Below are 18277 nucleotides of genomic sequence, written 5' to 3'. Positions count from 1 at the left end.
AAATAAATACAGTACAATGTTTCACATATGTAAACAGCCCAAAATGTTGAGTTGTTTTGTCAATGTTCATTTTGAGCCAAAATCACTTCCGCCCTTTTTCGCAGCGAGCCCTTCAATTGGTTTTATGCTTTAGAGTGCACTTATGAGTTATGGTGCACACAGGAAGTTTAGAGAGTATGAAAGAAATTGTGAGTGAGCACTCTCCAAAGTTCCCATGTGCACTATAACTTGAAAGTGCACAGCTAAAAGCATGGACCAATCGTTTTATAACATTGCTAGTGGAAATGTACCTCAAAACCTCGGGCCACTTGCTCACACTATTGGCGTGCACTTCTTGATTTTGGTGCAGTCTACTGAATACTGAATTTGATTGTGCAGTACTAGTTCTGCTAGCTATGTTATAAAAAAGCTCAGCGAAACTGATTTTTTTTGTCTATTTTACAGATTCAAGAGTCCATGAGAATTGATGAGGTATGATATAATTTAGAAATTAAAAACTACATATACCACTGATTCACAGCACATACTGTATAATACACTGCAAAAGAGCTGACTTATATGCAGTTCTCCTAACATCATTATGAAAACATTGTCAGTCAATCCAATAATCAGAATTAATAACATATTTATGGAATGTCATGCCATTGTTTCAAATAACCATCAAATTCTTAAAATGTACTTTAGAACAAATGACTATGTGGAAAAAGGAAATTTTGAATTTGGGACTTCCCAGTTCAAGAAAAGGTTTGCAATGATGATGATAACAGATTGTAAACAGAACACTCTTCTAGCTGTTTAACCCTATTCTGCTTGGAAAGAGGCAGATAGTGTCTGTGCCGATTAAAACTTAGTGATAAACCTTGGTAACTCAGCACCTTTTATTGTGGTACAAGAAACAAGAAGTTATGGGTGTCTTCACATACATGTAACAGCTGGACTTTTGATGTTTTTTTTTTTTAAATTCTAAAAACACAACACCCTATTATTGGTTAGTTGAAGATATCATGGCTTCTTTATTTGCTTTGTAGTCCAGTGCCAGTGGATCAAATCGTCAAACTTATGCTCTGGAACAGGTGAGTCAGTAAGTGTATTAGTGATGTTGCATTTGAGAATCACTTGCTTGTGCTTGCTCCCCAATTCAACCCTTACCAACCTACTGTCAGGTTATGGTCTGGATAAATTAGCAAACAAACAAATAAAAAAATAAATAAACTTTGTTCACCAAAGGAGCACATAACAGTCTTTTGATTGACAAACCTGTGGTTTTTTTCTTCTCTGAGGGAAGAAAACTGGAGTGCCCGGAGAAAAACCCTTGGAGTCAACAAGAAGATCCTGGTTTTAACAACTTTTCTTGTGTCCCTTAAATCGCAGTTTCATATAGAGTCCAACAACCTAGATACTACCTCTAAGAAATGGAATCTTTTACTTCCACTTCTCGACATTACGTAGTCTCTTGTGCCAAAAAAAAAAAAAAAAAAAAAAAACTCTCTCGTATATTAACCCTCTTTAAGCGAACCAAGGCCAAAGTGCATTTAAGAGATTGATACACATTTTTTTTGTTTTATATTACTTATCTAGGATATCTTTCTGCACCAATTATTATCAATTATTATCAACTATTAACTATAAATAACATTTAGGATTAAATATTTATTATTAGTAACTGCTGTTAATCAAACTGAACTATATGAAGTAGCTATCGTGTATAATATTTGTTAAAAAATAATAATAATGAACTGAGGTAACAATAGGAAAAAGGAAATCTTTTTAGGCAGAGGAGTCGCCCTTTTATTTATTTATTTAATTTTTCTTTCTTGTATGTTGTTAATGTAAGTAATATTTTACGTAGTTTCTTTTCGTGTAATAAGTGTTATTGTGTTTGTAAATGAATTAAAAAAAAAAAAAAAAAAAAAAAAGACAAAAACCGACAACAAACTTAACCTGCATATGATGCCAGGTCTATGATTCAAACCCAGAATGTGAGGCAAGTGCTCACCACTGCAACGTCCCTGCATCTACCAAATTCAGGGCAACATCAAGTGCCAGTAGAACCCTCTCAGATCCCTGGGATTGCTACAGGGGCTTGACTGATTAAAATAGTGGTGCAAGTTTTGAATTTAATAATTAAGTGTTCATTTCTTACAGGAGCGAATGATGCCTGGTGTTATCATGGCAACTGAGTGTAAAGCTTTTGACAAGCTGTATCAGCTGGCAGAGCTAGAAGAACCTAGGTTGGTGGAATGATGGCATTTTGTTGTTTCACTTCTGTCAGTGTTAAACAATGTAGCCTGTATTCAGTAATAGAAATCCCAGTAATAGACTTTCTCAGCTTTTCTTGTTTGTTGTCCCATTTCAGACTGTGTGATGTTACCCTTCAGAATTATTTCTTTCAAACTAAAAAAAAAACGTGGAAATGAATGAATAACTTTTAAACTGATAAAGGAAAAATTCTCTAGAGAACAACACATGTTCTGAAATGGGCAATTTACATAATATTATATGTATCTTGTAAGGTCCATTGATTTTGGCAGTTGGTTATACAGTAATACCTGCATGTTCCTGTCATGGAACCTTTTAGCAGTGTGTAGAGAGAATTCAATTCATTGTTTTCTTTACTGTTTTCAGTATCACTGTACGTGTGCAGAAATTGTTGATGTTGTTGCCAACTGATCCAGATGTACAAGAAGCTCTGGATTCCATTGGACAACAGGTGATACAGAACTTTGCATGGATACAGAACTTTGCATGGGCTTTACCTGGAAACCCCACTCTTGTGAACAAATAACATAGATTGATCACTTATATTCATTTGCATAGAAAGACAGATCATAATGTTGTGTAGCAAAATTCAGTGCCTTCATTAACAAGCATCGAAACCCATAAGGGTTGAACGTGTAACACGCGTGCACAGCGTTGTTCATTTGCTAGTACCATAGGACACGATGTACGCGAATGCTTCAGACACACGCACAATTGTGCGTGGCTAACGCCTCCCGTAATCTACAAACATACATAAGCGTTCGTCTCAACTACTCATGAACAGAATCATACTTCAACCAAGCTTCAAACAAGACGCGCGACCCCCTCTGCCATATGATTGGTAAGGTTCTCGTATCCAATGTACTGAGACAAACGCTGTACATCGAATCAGGAGTACACGTCAACCCTTAGGGTCTGCAAGCATCTAATCTACATGTACATAGCTGTATCATTTTTTGACTGCTATCACTCTTAGCGATGGTTTCTTTTGAAGAGGCACAAAATATTATTGTGACTTAAAGTCTTCTTTAATTGTTTGTGAGTTGTACCTATGGTGGGGGAGAATCGTCGCTAAAAAGGACTCATGAAAAAAATTGTGATAGATTGATGTTTGAAAAGTATTAATATTACATCAAAACAAAGTAATATATTTCCTCTGGAAAAAGAATGATCTGAGACAATTAATCAGATCATTTTGGTGCAGTTTGTTGTGCATGTTATTCCATTGTTTCTCATAACGGGTCAAGTTACATGTGTTCGTTACTTTCAGAGGTTGTTACTCTTGAACGATTATCACTTTTGAAACTTTGTGGTAACTTACGGCTTCCTTGAGAGTGTTGTGCACTTACAGATCTTTTAAGAGTGTTTTCTGGTTAAAATAATGTTAAATTATATATCACTGCTGTCCAATTCACAGTATGCCATAAGCTGTTCACCTGGTGGTACTGATGACAGAATGCAGTCAGCAGCAAATCTACACAACATGTTCAAGTGCATCACACCAGGCATGTCACCATTCAGGATACTCTACAACCTTGAGGTATTGTATAGAAAAGGGAAATATGTTACTTATTTTGTGCATCTTCTGTAACTTCAAAAAAATGGCTATTTTTCCAGTGGCTTCTATCTGAACATTGTCCCTTTTGTGGCTTCCAAAAACTACTACTTCCTTAACTTAGATTGTTGTATAGCTTGTATTTTCCTAAACAACATGCTCTCATTGGCTACCTTGAGGTCACATGGCATCTAACAATAAAACTGTTTCCTGCCAAAAGTCTCTGAGCGGGCAACAATGCAAAATCACTGATGTCACAGGGTAACCGTACACTGTTACCCAGAAATGTTGACTGATGACTGCTGTTCTTCTAATGTCATCATTGTGCCATGTAGCAAATCACCTCAGGAAACCAGTTTACTTTGTTTCCCTCAAATCATCATCAACTACTCAATTTTTAATTTTTTCGTCAATCTGTTGCTTGACTTTTTCAGGTTCTAAGTAGTAAGTTGATGCCAACACATCACAGAGATGGAGGAGCCAATGCAAGAATGTTTAAAGAGAACTTTTTAGCAAGTGGAGGGCTAAGGTAATCTTTCTTCCATCTGTTGATAAGCAAGATGTGCACAGTAGCCAAACCTAGGCACAAAATACATGGACATGGACAGGAGAGACCAAAGGGGCAATAATTTTTCAAACCTTCCATAAGCAGATGTTTAATTTATTGGGCGGAGGGGGGGGGGGGGGGTACCTGCTTGTAGTAGGATAAAATGCAGTCTTTTCAAGTTACAGTGCTATCTTGATTTCTCAAACCTCTAAGGGAAACAAAAATTGTTTTGAGAAATCATAGGCTCAAGAAATCAAGGGTAAAATTGAGTGTTCGACTGAGTGAAGAGTATCCAAGGGAGATGACTTTTGGTTTGAGTTATTTGGAGGGTAATAATCAAGGTTTCAAGAATGGAGATTCAACTGTAAATTCATTTTGGCTCAAAAGTTACTATCTCTTAGACATTGAGAAGGCTGTACTTTATTTTTAGGAATTCTCGTTTGTAGCACCAAACTGCAGTTAATGTACATGTATTAAAATACTGTTGTTCACAGCAATTCAGTAATGAAATCACAGCTACCCATACATACTGTTTAAAACAGTTTTTTTCTTTTGGCAGTGTTGTGGTGAATATCCTCCAGAAAGACATGTTTCCTCAGGATGTAGACACTGAGATTCGCAGAGGCTGCTATGCAATTTGCCTTCAGTTAGCAAGGTTTGTAAACTTATAGAAACTGAAAGCTCAAAATCAGTTTCATAATACATGTATATTGTGGTTAAATTTGTTTTTGTTTTTTTGCTGAAAAATTTTTGAAGCCACTCTTTATCTTTATTCACAATCTTGGAAAGTTCTTCAATCTGCTTAAGTCCTTGAATTTTTGAACAAGTCTTAAAAAGTCTTTGAAATTTGATACAACATTCTCAGTGTTTGCAAAAGAAACTGGACAATGTACAGAGATAAAAATCTTAAACTGAAAGACATAGAAGAAAGGCTAACTGCAACGTTTGATGCTCTGAAAGACTGTTTAAACACTAGAGTGTGTATTGCCTGTAACATTGGTATCCAAAAGAGTTAGTTTTAGTCAGACTGTCAGATGTCTCGACATTCTGAGCAACTAGGTTGTGCTTGAAATTTAATTTTGTGTTGGAAAAGTTCTTGATTGCTGTCTGTCTAAAACTTTATAAACCATGTATTTGTTACTGTTGTCTGAAACAGTCTTGTACAATATAGTACTTTTGAAATTTATTGTTAATTTCTATGTATATGAAAATGATAGACCCTTATGAACATACAGTTATTCTGAAGTTGTACTGATTACCTTCATTAGTGCTAAAAACCTGTTTTGTATATCTGGTTTCAAGGTTCTTGTTGTGTGGTCAGTCCTCAGAAAATTCCTTTACAGCCCCACCTTCTCCACCACACCGTGAACATGCCACTATTGCGGCATCTCCAGTTGCTATGGCAACAGGTACCATGGAAACCGACTTAAATGATTCTCTTAACAACTCGGCAATTGAAGCAAAAAGAGCACGCTCTAGCAGTATGATCGATGATGTGCACCCTTCTGTAAGAGTAGCTATTGAGGTATGTGATTAAGCTTACGTATTGAACTGTAGTCTAAAAATAATACGGTGGAACAAGGGGTGATGCCAAAGGGTCTGTATCATCGGGGTGTCTGTATTAAGCAGGTTCTCTGACAAAAAGTCACGGACACATGTTTTATCAACACAAAGACGACGGCAAACGTTTTTACAGCAACAAAATGTTCAATTCTACTGCAACTGTCAAGTTTACTATGGAAACCTCATGGTTATTTTATTTACTCCGAATAAAACTAATTTTATAGTACTGAAGTTGAAAAAGACCGTGACTTTTCTTTATACAAGGAATGAAGCATTTTAACAGCAACAAAGCGTTGTTTAGATTCTTCTGTGCAAAAACTCTGTTTTCCAGGCAGTGTCTTAAGGATTTTTTTGTTGAACAAAAAGCAATAGAAACCTAAGTTTATCTAAGTTCCCTTAGTGGAACACTAACCTTGCTTCCATTTTCAGACCATGGGCCGTGATGACTTTGCAGAAACCATTGCATGTTTTATGCGTGTGGCCTGGGCAGCAGCTGCTGGGAGAATCAACCTCGCCGGGGGTAGACAGAGGCTGTCTAGTCAGAGTTCTGATGATGAGGGAAGCACCCATGGAGGAGCGGGTAGTGACTCAGAGTCTGTAAAGTCCTTTAGATCGAGTGTATCCAGCGGAAACCCATCTGAAGTTACTAACAAGGTGGGGAAATAAATGACTGTTGATGGTACTGTGAACTGTGTCTATAGGTGCTGGGGAGCGGGGGGGAGGGGGGTTGTGGCTGAGTGGTTAGAGTGCTAGACATGGGAATCTGGTCATATTAGATTTATTATCTGTACTTTTACCACAACCTTTTTTCTTGGTAGTCAAAATTCAATTCGTCAGCCCTGCTTGGTTTTCCCTTCTAACAGTTGGGAGTCTAAAAACCTTCTGTTCAGCTGCAACATTTGTTTCAGCATTTGATTTCCCTGAAAAAGCATCACTGAGGAGTGGTCAATTAGAGTGTTTTGTACCCTGATATACAGACTGTACTTTGTCACCCAGAAAGTGTTTGTTTGCTGTGTTTGCAGAAGGCAGCAAGGTTTTGGAGAAGTCAGAACATGTTTATGGACTATTTTTGACTTCTTGCAGTAACTCAATCATTCTGACAATAAGTTTTCCTGATGGCATCCTCTTGCTGTTTGTTTTCATCTTCAGGATGTTGTTATAGTTGGCGAGGCCCTTCAGCTTCTCGTTCTTTGTTTGCAACTTAGAACACAACTTATGGGTAAGACAGTCTTACTTGGTACAATTTCTGGGACATCTGTGCACACTTTGTGGCTGACTTTTACAACTAATACATGTGTCTGAACAAACTGGACACTAGTTAAGTCTCTAAAGTTGTCTTGTGTCCTTGTTTTTGCAGGTGTATTTTATTATCTTCCGAATGTAAATGACTTCATTGGGGAAATTCTTATAGGTTCCATCAATTCACAGGTAATTTCTCAGCTTATTTCGTCGCATTAAACCAATTATGTTGTCATATTGATTCAAACGTTTGATCAGAGTGGTTTTCTTACAGTGTATCCCTCATGAGAGTCTTGCAGTCGTTTATTTTCAGCTCATTTCTAAACAGTTTCTTTTCTGCTGTTTATACACTACTACAGATGCAAGCTCCCCCTGTTATAAGCCTGCTCAAAAGTCTTCACAAAGTTGTGTAAACCCAGTGCTTAAAGCCAGCATTTTTACGGTACTTGATTGTTTCCACCGATTAACTGGCTTTACCTTATCTCGTTGCGATTTCCTACTTTTAGGTGCGGTCTACAGCACTAGAACAACTTTTGATTCTGAGTCAAACTCCTGTAGGAGGTATGTGTACTATTGTATGACCATGTGTATAATTTACAAATCCACGTAATTATTCCCTGTAACTTGCATAGTGAAATCACTTGTAATTAGCTGGTTTTGAAAAATGTAAATTGTTCTCGTTCTTAATCATTTTTTTTTTCTGTAATTTCCTTCAACACAAGTTAAAGTGTAGGATTTCCCTTCAAGTTCAATTTCTTTTGAATGTGTAAAAAAGTTCTGACTTTGAAATGCTTATCCATTTTTTGTCAATTGTCAATTTTTACCCATAGCCACCCAATTTTCAGAATTAGTTTGCATTACATGTTTTTCACAATTACAAGATATGTTTTTATCTTCTATTTCAGAACCCAAACTTCAGACACCCAATCATTTTCTACTGAGTGTGATGCTTAATGCGCCACTGCCTTTGTGGACTCCTACAGTTCATGTCAGAGGAAAAAATTACAGGTACACAAATATATTCAATTTTTACTCTTTCTTTGAGTTCTGAGTTATTTGTAACTAAAGAGGCTGCAAGTTCAAAATCTAAAAGAAGTTCCTACGTGTATTATTGATACTGATATTTGATATTGTATTACATTCCGGCTTTGAATTTTAGATTGCAGCGTCACTGTAGCCAGTTCTTTGATCTCCTCTGTCGACTCCTAGACTACTTGACAGGTAAAAGATTTATGAGAGCGTTGGTCATTATATACTACTTATTAACCGAGAGTGAGGTCACGGTCTCAGCCGGGCCTTGATGTGCGGCGACGCGGGTCCTCGTCGGGTCTCTCCTGTGCGCGGCGGGTTTAAAAGGCCTTTGCACTATCAGAATCAAGGGAAAAACAATGGAGGTACTCGCCTCGCTCTCTGTGGCTCTCTTCGTCGCTCACTGAAGTTCGGTATGCTTATCTTTCAGGGAAGTAATTTGTCGGCTGCTGTTTTTCCCCCTCGCTGTGCTTTTCTCCCTCACCGTCGGCCGAGAAATTTTTTTGCCCGGTCATTCTGCCCGCTCAGTGCCTCGGCGCGCCTATGTAGCCGTATAAAAATTACAGTAGAACCTCCAGTAATGGACTCCACCTGTAGGTGGACACTTAGTCATGGTCTCAGCCACATAGAAACACTTCGTTTTTAACTTCCCATAAGCAGACACGTTTTCGAAGTGGACACTCTTTCTTGTTCCAAGGGTGTCTGCTTATGAGAGGTTCAACAGTAGTTTAACACATGACTCTTGTGAATGGACAGAGGGCTAGGTGTACATGCTCAATCTGACAATACAGGTCCAATTAAACAAATGTACTTGAACAAGTTTCTACTTTTCAAATTAGCATGCATGCAAGCCATCAATAATTAGGAATGTTTTTAAATATTGGTTATAACAAAACATTTGTCTGGCCGTTTTCTAGTGATTTACAGTAGTGCAAGAGTTTTTCCTTATTGTAGTGTAGAAGTCATTACTTAGAATTTTAATTAGAATAAATCACTTCTTTCAGTGACAGAGCAGCGACTGATGAAGATTGACCCTACCAAGATGATCGAAAATGAAATACAATGGCTCCTAAACTTTGAATGTGGAACCAATTTAGGTAAAATGCAAGCCTTTTCGCATTTTGCATTCAATAGTGTGATACAGTTTTATTTCCCTTATCAGATGTTAAGTTGTTTCAAGGCCGTGTTGAATTAGGCAGTGTTCATCCAGGCCTTTCTCCCTCTGAGTCCCATAAACAGACACCTTCCCGATGCAAGTGATCGAATCTTGCAATAATATTGTGAAACCAATGATGCCCACTTATGAGAAGGCAGACTAATTGGCAATATTTCTACTTTACAGAAAATGAATTTCCGCTGCTGGCAGGACATTTAAAGTTAATCAAAACTCTCTTTACTTGTGAAGGAGTCGACAAAAAAGGTTTAGGTAAGTGAAATCAAATTGATGAAGGTGAAGTGTTCAACATGACTCGAGCATGGGACAAAGAAAAAATTCTGAGTCCCCGACGGGAATCGAACCTATGGCCTCCCAGATACCGGTTGGGTGCTCTAACCAACTGAGCTACGAGAGACTTGTTGAGCTGGGCCATTTTACTAGGTTGATAAGAAAGAAAAATTACCATCTTTATTATTTACTGAAATCAAATTGTATACCGTAAAATTCCGAGAAGAAGGCCTGGGCTTATTGGTAACTGTTGCGTAACTCTATAACCGTTTGAAATTCTAATCCTTTTTTGTTGTTGTTCCTACTGTTGTAAATTGTAGGAGAGAAGTTAACGAAAGACCTATTAGAAGATTTTCTCTTTCCCGCTTCTAAACTCATCTTTGATACCAGAAGTACGCCATCTAAAGAAGCTATTATCGATGTACACCCCAAGTAAGTTGAATGTTATTTTAAGCCCTACACCGTGTGACATTCACTACATAATGAGTTTCCTTGCTTTAGGCAGAGTCACTATAATTTGACCCTGTAGTCAGTAGCTTTATTGAGTTGTGTTAGCGATTAAAGAGTTTCTATTGTGTATACTCAATTGTGTTTACTCAATGTTCTTATGTTTACTCAACTTTTAGAAGAAGCCTCCTTGATTGTGTCTTGTTTTTAGATTGGCAAATTAAAGAAACCAGTTTGACAATGCATATTCGATTAAAAATTCATATCCCTCCACAAGGCCTTCCCCAAATGGTTTTTGTTCCTTCGAGGTTTTTTGTTTTTAACCGTAAGGTACAGCTGTAAGGACTGTGTTCGGACATAGTGGCCTGTATGGCCAAAGCTTATCCCCATTTCTGTAGCATTGAGAGTCTAGAAGTATTTTTTCTCCTTCCTGAATGGATGCCAGTCCACCACAGGGTCACTCTTAGTATAAATCTTGCTGGTATCTATTTTAACTTCACCTAGGAGGATAAAGGCACTATGAGAGTAAATTATTTTGTCCAAAAACACAACGCAGTGACCATGCCAGGACTTGAACCCAGACCACTCGATCCAGAGTCCAGCATGCTAACCACAAGGCCTTTATGCCTCCCATTTGTATGTTTATTTGTTTGGGTGATTTTTCTTTGATCAAATCTCTCCTCATGTGAATCGTATTGTGTATTACAGGTGCGTTGGTAGAGAGAGCCAAGTAGCTGCTTATGATCTTCTGGTAGAACTGGCTGATGGCTGTGCTGAAAACCTTGTCTACATTGTAGCACAGTTGATTAGTTTGCACCATATTGGAGATCCTGGTACACTTAAAGAATGGGAGGTACAGCACAACTTTCATTGTATTCATTAAACTTTAATCCTCAGCCGTTGATGAAAACTCACTGGTCTTAGCCTTTCAACGCAAACTGTTGAAGCAGGCAGAGGACTATGTAACTACAGTCCTTTGCACACATTGCGATCCTACTTTAATACTAGTCTTTAGCGAGGTGAGTAAATTCAACTGGCTTTCCACTTCAGTGTTCCAGATAAGAGACGGGTCTCGGGTCAAAAACCCGATAGAGACGGCTACCTGACCCGACAAATGAAATGGAAAAAATAATATTTCACTTATAAGTAACAATAAAAAGCAAGGAAGCAAGTTTCCAAGACAAAGAAATTAGAAAAAAATCAAATTCAGGGAAAGAAAGAAATCACAAAAATTCTTCCACCATAGTTCTGAAGGCAACTTTACTTGACCAAGGCTGTGCTCTTGTTACATTTCGTTGTCATCTGCTTTCGAGCGACAAGAAAAGCAATAATTTTACCGAAACGCCCGGCCTGGTAACCTCCTTATTCAGCGTAAACTTTGGTCTGAAAACAGGCACACAACAAACTTCTTTTCACTCCTCGCTATCTTAAGTAGCTTTGCATTTCACAAGGCAGAATTCTTCGAAATAGAATGTTTAAATCCATTTGTGAAGTCACAACATTCTCTATTTTTCGATCGTGTCCTGCACGTACGATAAAACTTGTGCCTGCATTACTACAGACAGTAGTTTTCTTTTACTTCGTATAGTGTTAACGAAAAGTCTTCTCGGTTCTTCTACCTTATGTATTTATACACGAAAAGTCTCTTATAAAATTAGATTGCCAAGCAAATTTTTGTAAAGATATAGGGAAAAAAGACATTTATAAAAACTAACTTTTATTCTAAATTTTAAATTAATTTTTTAAATTTTGTGGAAATTTTGTCATTCTATGTGGACTATTGACTAAGAAAATTGAGACCAAAGTACATGTACTCATTACAACATAATTTTGAGATTCAAAACAGGGTCATATGTACTCAGAATTGAGAAAACCAGTCTAAAAAAATGCTTCAATTTTTTTTCAAAATTGACTGGGAGAGCATACCCCCAAGCCTCCTTAGGAAAGACGCAGTGGGTTGTTTACCATACTATCTCTTTGGGGAAACATATGTATGAGCTTGAGAGCTCTCTGATAGGTTAATTATTTTATAATTTAAGTAGATAATTTTAATAACTCAGTTAGCTTTATTTTCATTTTTTAGCCCAAATGCTACGAGATAGCACCCTGAAGCATAACACTTTAAAATTTTTTCTCGTGAAGTGCCGGCATACACCTCCCTACAGAAAGGGAAACTTTTTACCCAACCTTTCCCCTAACAAGGTGTTACATACACCGGGCTGGTTGACCCGTCTGATAAATTCTGTGACCCCTTGCTTCAAAAACTTAACTGGAACACTGCACTTTGGGCTCACTAAAGTTTTTGGATTTGTTTTTTTAGTTTCAGCCCCCAGTCTCCCCAAGAGCTCAGTGTGGATTTGTGGGCCTTAGGAATGCAGGAGCAACGTGTTACATGAATTCTGTTTTGCAGCAATTATACATGCAACCAGGACTCAGAGAGGTGATATATTTTGACAACTTCATCTGAATGCAAAAAAAATGTTAATGTTTTTTTAAAGAGGTCATGCACTTAGCTTCATATCTCTTTGAGATAGCTAGTTTACAGGCATGCCACTGAAACAGAGGAATAACATATTTTTAACTGAACATAACATGGTTTAAAATCCCAACTGGCAGGTGGCAGACCAGTTGGCTATATACAACACTTTCCATTCTTTTGCAAAACTGAGCCAGCAAGTGATTTCCGTGTCATCAGAACTTTTGTTGTCGCAGAGACCAATAAAAAGATGGTATTTTTGGTGGCGTGAAACAGCCAGAAATCCATCTGCATTTGCAGGCTCTCACAGCCCATGACAAAAATATTTCTTAAATTCCAATTTATAACCACAACTACGCCAGTTCATGAGATGTGTTTTTTTTTTCTTTCTTTGTTTGGTAGGCAATTTTATCATTTGATGATTCTCATCCAGATAAAGAAAGGTATGATTTTTGTTGTAAGCAAACAGAGTATTCTCCTCATTGTACAGTACCGCAGGGAAGGCCTTTTTAATTTAGCATAGATTCTTGAGGAGTTTTATCCTAGTCTTGTAAGGCATTTGTTGCTGGTCGTGTATAATGTTGTCAAACGTTCCCTATACATTGTTTTAGATCGATTTCCACTTGAGTATGGAAAGTCACTCGCATTTGCTTTGGCTTTACCTTACTACGCTTGGTGATTGGTTTATTAAACGCAGGCCACTTTCTCGACCAATCAGAAGTGGAACCAAAACCAATCAGGACTCGCCACTCACGTTTTCCTGTGCTTCATGCCTGCTACATGTAATTACTTTGAGCTTTGATTGGTTCACTGGATTTTCTGTGTCCTTTGTGATTGGTCTGAGTGATTTCAGTCGAAAATCACTCAGCCTGTGTTCAAAGTGTTCTACCTGAATTGTTATCATAAGCTGTCATCTTAAATCGTCTCATCGTTTGACCAATCTTTCTCCACAGTATATTTTTTCAAGTCCAGTCTGTCTTTGGCCACTTGATGGAGAGCAAATTACAGTATTTTGCTCCTGAGCAATTTTGGAAATATTTTAAACTGTGGGGTCAGCCAGTCAATGTTCGAGAACAACAGGTGAGAGTACAAAAACAAACAAACAAACAACTGGAGGTTTGTAATACTTGTCATGCAGTATGGTGTCATTTTGCCCCTTCGTATTAAAACCGATGGGTGGTATGTTTTAAACATAGCTTTAATGGGACGGGTACTTAAGTAGGAATGGGCTCTCCCTGTTTTTCACACAATCTAACGTGCATTTTTGTTTTTCAAGTGGAAGCTAAAAATCTATAGAATTCCTGTAACCTCCCTTTTATAGTTTAAGACAAAAGTTGTGCGTTACCTGTATACTAAACATGATTTGTTTGTCTTGTTGGGCAAGCAAGTTGCTGTATTTGTTGCTTGTTAAGAGACCACGTTTGTTTGCCTTGCAGGATGCTTTTGAATTCTTTAGCAACCTTACAGATCAACTTGATGAAATTCTTAAGGTACGTGACACCTTTTTAAACTTACTTTACCGAGATTCTGAAAAACTCACACTGCGCCACTGCTCTGAGACTGGGAACCTTTCATGACGCAGTGGCTTGTTGTGCACTAGCCCTGGGCTATCAGACAGGACTTTACAATAGAAAAACGTTTCTCGTGACCAGTAACCAGCATTAGATTAACTCTCCAGGTTCATTTAAAAGCTGTATACACGTGAAAAATACCTGAGTGTAAAGCAATGCTCTACTTAGAACTTTTCGAAGCTACATGCATTGTTTTTTTTTTCTTTTTACAGAAAACCGGACAGGAGCAGTTATTTAAAAAGACATTTTGTGGCATGTTTGCTGATCAGAAGATTTGCAAAGAGTGTAACCATAGGTGAGCTATAATAAAAATATTTACTGTTTTGAGCATAACACCATGAGAGAGAAACCCTACAACTGCAACCCTGGTCCAACAAAGTAGGGTATGGATTTTGAGGTTCTCGGTCCTTAAATAGGGTATCATTTTTGCTCATTTTGGCAATTTGTTCCCGGTGTGATCCTTAGATAGGGTACCTATATTCTATTAGCTAAACTTGAATAAACGCCCAGCTAAACGAAAAAAAGGTATGTTAAAACTGAATTTTCTGTTCAGGTATTAGTAAAGCGATTTTATAAAGATTTGTGTCTTGCCGTGCGCGGTTAGCCGTTATTTGTGTCGTCACGGAAAGCTTCTCCCCTTGAATAGGGTGTCATTTTTTGGTTTTGGGCCTTAAAAAGGGTATCAATTTTCGCTTTCTTTATCCTTAAATAGGGTCAGGGTTTAAGAACCTTGGCGGCACACCCCTATCCGAAATTTATGGGAGTACCCCCCCCGGGATTACAAGGGTCAAGCTTTGATATTTTTATCAGTTAAGCGCATTGTTACTCACCATCTTCTGTTGTCACTAGGTACGAGAGGGAAGAGGCTTTCCATTCTTTACAAGTGACCGTAAAGAACTTAAAACTAGAAGACTCTCTAGAACAGTTTGTTAATGGCGAGATACTTGAAGGGGACAATGCATACTTCTGTGAAAAGTGCAACGAGAGGGTGAGTATGGTTTGTTAATAACAATGAATGTGCAAGTCCTAGGTATAGCTGGTGTTTGATGGCTCATCAGGGCTGGCACTGGTTTCTTTTGCAGAAAGGAACGGAATGCCACAGCTTCCTTCAGACATCTTAATTTTTCTTTATTAAACAGTGTAACTCGATTTTTTTAAAACCTCCAAAGAATACCAAAAATTGGCTTGAGAAATCAGGAGTTTGACTATTTGGGGGGTAAAAATGCAGAGTTCGATTTAGTGAAGCAAATCCAAGGGTAACGACATCATTTGTATAAAATGTCACTCTTTTTGTTACCACTACAGGGTCAGCTTTGCCTACAAGCAGATACGATGTGTTTTTTTTAACAAAATCTTCTTTTAATAATAATATTTCAGCGGACTACAGTGAAGCGCATGTGCATCAAGACCCTTCCTCCAGTACTTGTGATTCAACTCAAGAGGTTTGGATATGACTGGGAGGCTGGAAGAGCACTCAAGTTTGATGATCATTTTGAGGTAATCTGGAAGAAATATTAAATATTTCCAGGGCCTGATCGGTCATAATAATAGACGTTACAACTTTGTCACACACGACAAGCTACATGTACGACACCCCAATATTTTTGTGTAAGTCACATCTCCAACATGCTTGTGATTGTCCTAGCCTATGACCAGGGTCTCCAAATTTTTACGCAAACTAAAACAGTGCCTTTGTAGGGTCTGGTTTGAAATGGGGTATCATTTCTTGGGACAGGTCTGAAATAGGTAAGGGTTTCAGGAGGCCTGTCACAAAACCTCACCCAAGGGGCAGTGCCACCAAGATTTAGTGTTACTTGAAAATCCAATGAACGCTTTTGTATTTATTGAAAATCCACTAATAATGGCCTGCCCTTGCTAAATCATACTGTACTAGTCATGAAAATTGTTAAAAGGTGGTGTGGCTATGGATGGGAAGGAAGAAAGTGGCCTCAAACTTGAAAAAGACGGGCCGATGTTTTTCAGTTTGACAGTGTTTCTTGGACGAGAATCACATAAAAACCATTGATTACGGTTTATTCACATCTTAGAGAATAAATTTATGCCTTTCTTTTATTTTTCAACGGTTATTACAGTTCTAGCATAGTTTACACAAAAAACTTTGAAGACTTCTCGTGACACTGTTTCTTTTATTCTTCCTTTACTTTGCCAGTTTCCATGGGTACTGAACATGGAGCCATACACCACAGATGGAGTAGCAAGACGAGAATCCACAACCAATCTACAGGCGCTTGACACAGACAGTGAGAGTGGCAGTACAACCGATCTACACATGTCTGCCTCGTGTTCGTCCCTTCAGTCGAATGTCTCTATTACTGCGCCAGAGATTCAGTATGAGCTTGTAGGAGTCATTGTACACAGTGGACAAGCAAATGCAGGACATTATTACTCATTCATCAAGGACAGAAGGTTTCTGTCTACATTACTTTATTAGCACTTTCTTATCTTTTTCTTGCATGACATTGAACAATTAGACTACAAACCCAAGTTTTGTATGAGCGAATAGTCAGTGAGGTGCAGCCAATAGACTATCGCTCATAGGAAATGAGGGTGAGTATTCTTATTGTTTTGGTAAAAACTAAAAGATTACAAAATCTACAATTTTATGTACTTTTGAGCTAAAAATCAAGAATAATTACCCCTTTTAAGAGCAACGTGCACGCGATCGTGTTCTATCGGACAAGAAAACAATGGGAGAACCAATCAGATTCGCGGATTTCTAATAGAACACGACTGAGTTTCTACTAATTTAAAAATAGAGTGTTTCTGTCGAGGAACTATCGGCTGATAATTGCCCCGCGGAAATTTGATGTTCTTAAAACAAATATTAGCCCGAGAAGCGAAGCTTCGAGGGCAAATATGCTAGTTTTAAGAACATCAAATTTCCAAGGGGCAACTATCAGACCGATAGTTCCGAGACAGAAACACTCTATTGTCTTTATTGTTCACCACTAAATTTTCTTCCGCGTGCACATACAAAAACAAGCATCGTGATTTATTTTTACTTTTCAGAATAAAAAACTAAATTGAAAGCCGAAATTTAACAAACGAAACAAAACCAGACGAGAAACCCACTAAATGCAGTGAATTTGGTTGGGTTTTTTTGTCTGCAGACAGCTTGTTTACAAAAAACAGTCACGGGCGAGCACTATCGATCCAGGCATTTTTTTTACGGGAGGGCACTATGGGCTGATAGTGCCCTCCGGCGGACGGGCACTATCGCGTCACGTGTTCAATTTAAACCAATCAGAATCGGAGAAAATTAAGTGGTGAACTATAATCGCATATAGGACACATTGGCGCGCCGGTTTCTCTTTAAAGGGAAACTTATTCGTAATTTTTGGCTTAAAAATGCATAAAATTGTAGCTTACGAGTTCAAACCTTTAGAGTGTCTACTGTCTACTAAATAAATTAGACTACTCACCCTTATTTTCTATGAGCGATAGACAACTCGGCTGCTCCTTGTTATCTATTCACTCATAAAAAACTCGGGCTCGTTATGTAGTCTAATTGTCAGATGTTGCTTGTTGGTTGTTTTTCTCCTTTAAAGCAATCAAACGCGTTTAATTGAAAAGTTAGCATAGGGAAGCTTAAACGAAATTATATTTAGTGTATGTCTGTTCTTGTACAAATAGAAATGGTACAAATGGCCTTGAGGCTAAGGAAAAGTGGTACAAGTTTAACGACACTATTGTGGAAGAATTTGACATGAACGAGGACACGCTGGAAGCAGAATGTTTTGGTGGAACATACAAAGCTACAGTGTATGATACTGGTGAGTTGTGAACATTCATTTAAACCTGGTTTTTACCAGCCGCGCAGTCATAAGCAGAACGGGAACAGTCAATATACTTGCTGTTTATTCTGATTTCGATTCCGCCCCATTCTTGTCCCCAAAGCCCTTATCGCTTCTCTTAGCCGGCAAAGCCTTGGCACGAGAAATGAAGTGCTCTGGTGACATAGGATTTTTGAATTAATTCGAAATTTTTTGATTGGCTGTTTGAGGAGGCACTCGAGAAACGTGTCAGGCAGAGCGAAGAAAGGATCCCTCTCGTACTAACCTATCACCCGCTAAGTTCACTCATTAAGCACATTTTGCTTAACAACTTTAACATCCTGATGAGTGAC

General features: G+C 38.1%; 2 protein-coding genes across 2 annotated transcripts in view; one reads left to right on the top strand and one right to left on the bottom strand.

Moving 5' to 3' along the window:
- The window catches only part of LOC144637645 (HEAT repeat-containing protein 1-like), a 207652-nt gene that overhangs the window by 64839 nt on the left and 124536 nt on the right, over positions 1 to 18277 (bottom strand). The window lies entirely within an intron of this gene.
- The window catches only part of LOC144637644 (ubiquitin carboxyl-terminal hydrolase 24-like), a 66834-nt gene that overhangs the window by 35025 nt on the left and 13532 nt on the right, over positions 1 to 18277 (top strand). The window contains exons 24-50 of the mRNA XM_078496702.1: positions 445 to 471; positions 1029 to 1073; positions 2146 to 2231; positions 2626 to 2710; positions 3677 to 3799; positions 4249 to 4343; positions 4921 to 5016; positions 5664 to 5886; positions 6354 to 6578; positions 7074 to 7143; positions 7282 to 7352; positions 7670 to 7724; positions 8069 to 8171; positions 8323 to 8384; positions 9197 to 9289; positions 9535 to 9618; positions 9957 to 10068; positions 10792 to 10936; positions 12404 to 12523; positions 12962 to 13002; positions 13513 to 13639; positions 13996 to 14049; positions 14343 to 14425; positions 14980 to 15118; positions 15508 to 15627; positions 16301 to 16557; positions 17785 to 17924. Coding sequence (XP_078352828.1) covers positions 445 to 471; positions 1029 to 1073; positions 2146 to 2231; positions 2626 to 2710; positions 3677 to 3799; positions 4249 to 4343; positions 4921 to 5016; positions 5664 to 5886; positions 6354 to 6578; positions 7074 to 7143; positions 7282 to 7352; positions 7670 to 7724; positions 8069 to 8171; positions 8323 to 8384; positions 9197 to 9289; positions 9535 to 9618; positions 9957 to 10068; positions 10792 to 10936; positions 12404 to 12523; positions 12962 to 13002; positions 13513 to 13639; positions 13996 to 14049; positions 14343 to 14425; positions 14980 to 15118; positions 15508 to 15627; positions 16301 to 16557; positions 17785 to 17924 — 2881 coding nt within the window. The remainder of the gene's footprint in view (positions 1 to 444; positions 472 to 1028; positions 1074 to 2145; positions 2232 to 2625; positions 2711 to 3676; positions 3800 to 4248; positions 4344 to 4920; positions 5017 to 5663; positions 5887 to 6353; positions 6579 to 7073; positions 7144 to 7281; positions 7353 to 7669; positions 7725 to 8068; positions 8172 to 8322; positions 8385 to 9196; positions 9290 to 9534; positions 9619 to 9956; positions 10069 to 10791; positions 10937 to 12403; positions 12524 to 12961; positions 13003 to 13512; positions 13640 to 13995; positions 14050 to 14342; positions 14426 to 14979; positions 15119 to 15507; positions 15628 to 16300; positions 16558 to 17784; positions 17925 to 18277) is intronic.

Source organism: Oculina patagonica, chromosome 14 (assembly GCF_052425735.1).
Source record: "Oculina patagonica isolate OP01 chromosome 14, crgOcupat, whole genome shotgun sequence".
In the NCBI taxonomy this organism is placed as follows: Eukaryota; Metazoa; Cnidaria; class Anthozoa; order Scleractinia; family Oculinidae; genus Oculina; species Oculina patagonica.
This window is presented reverse-complemented; position numbering and strand designations above follow the sequence as displayed.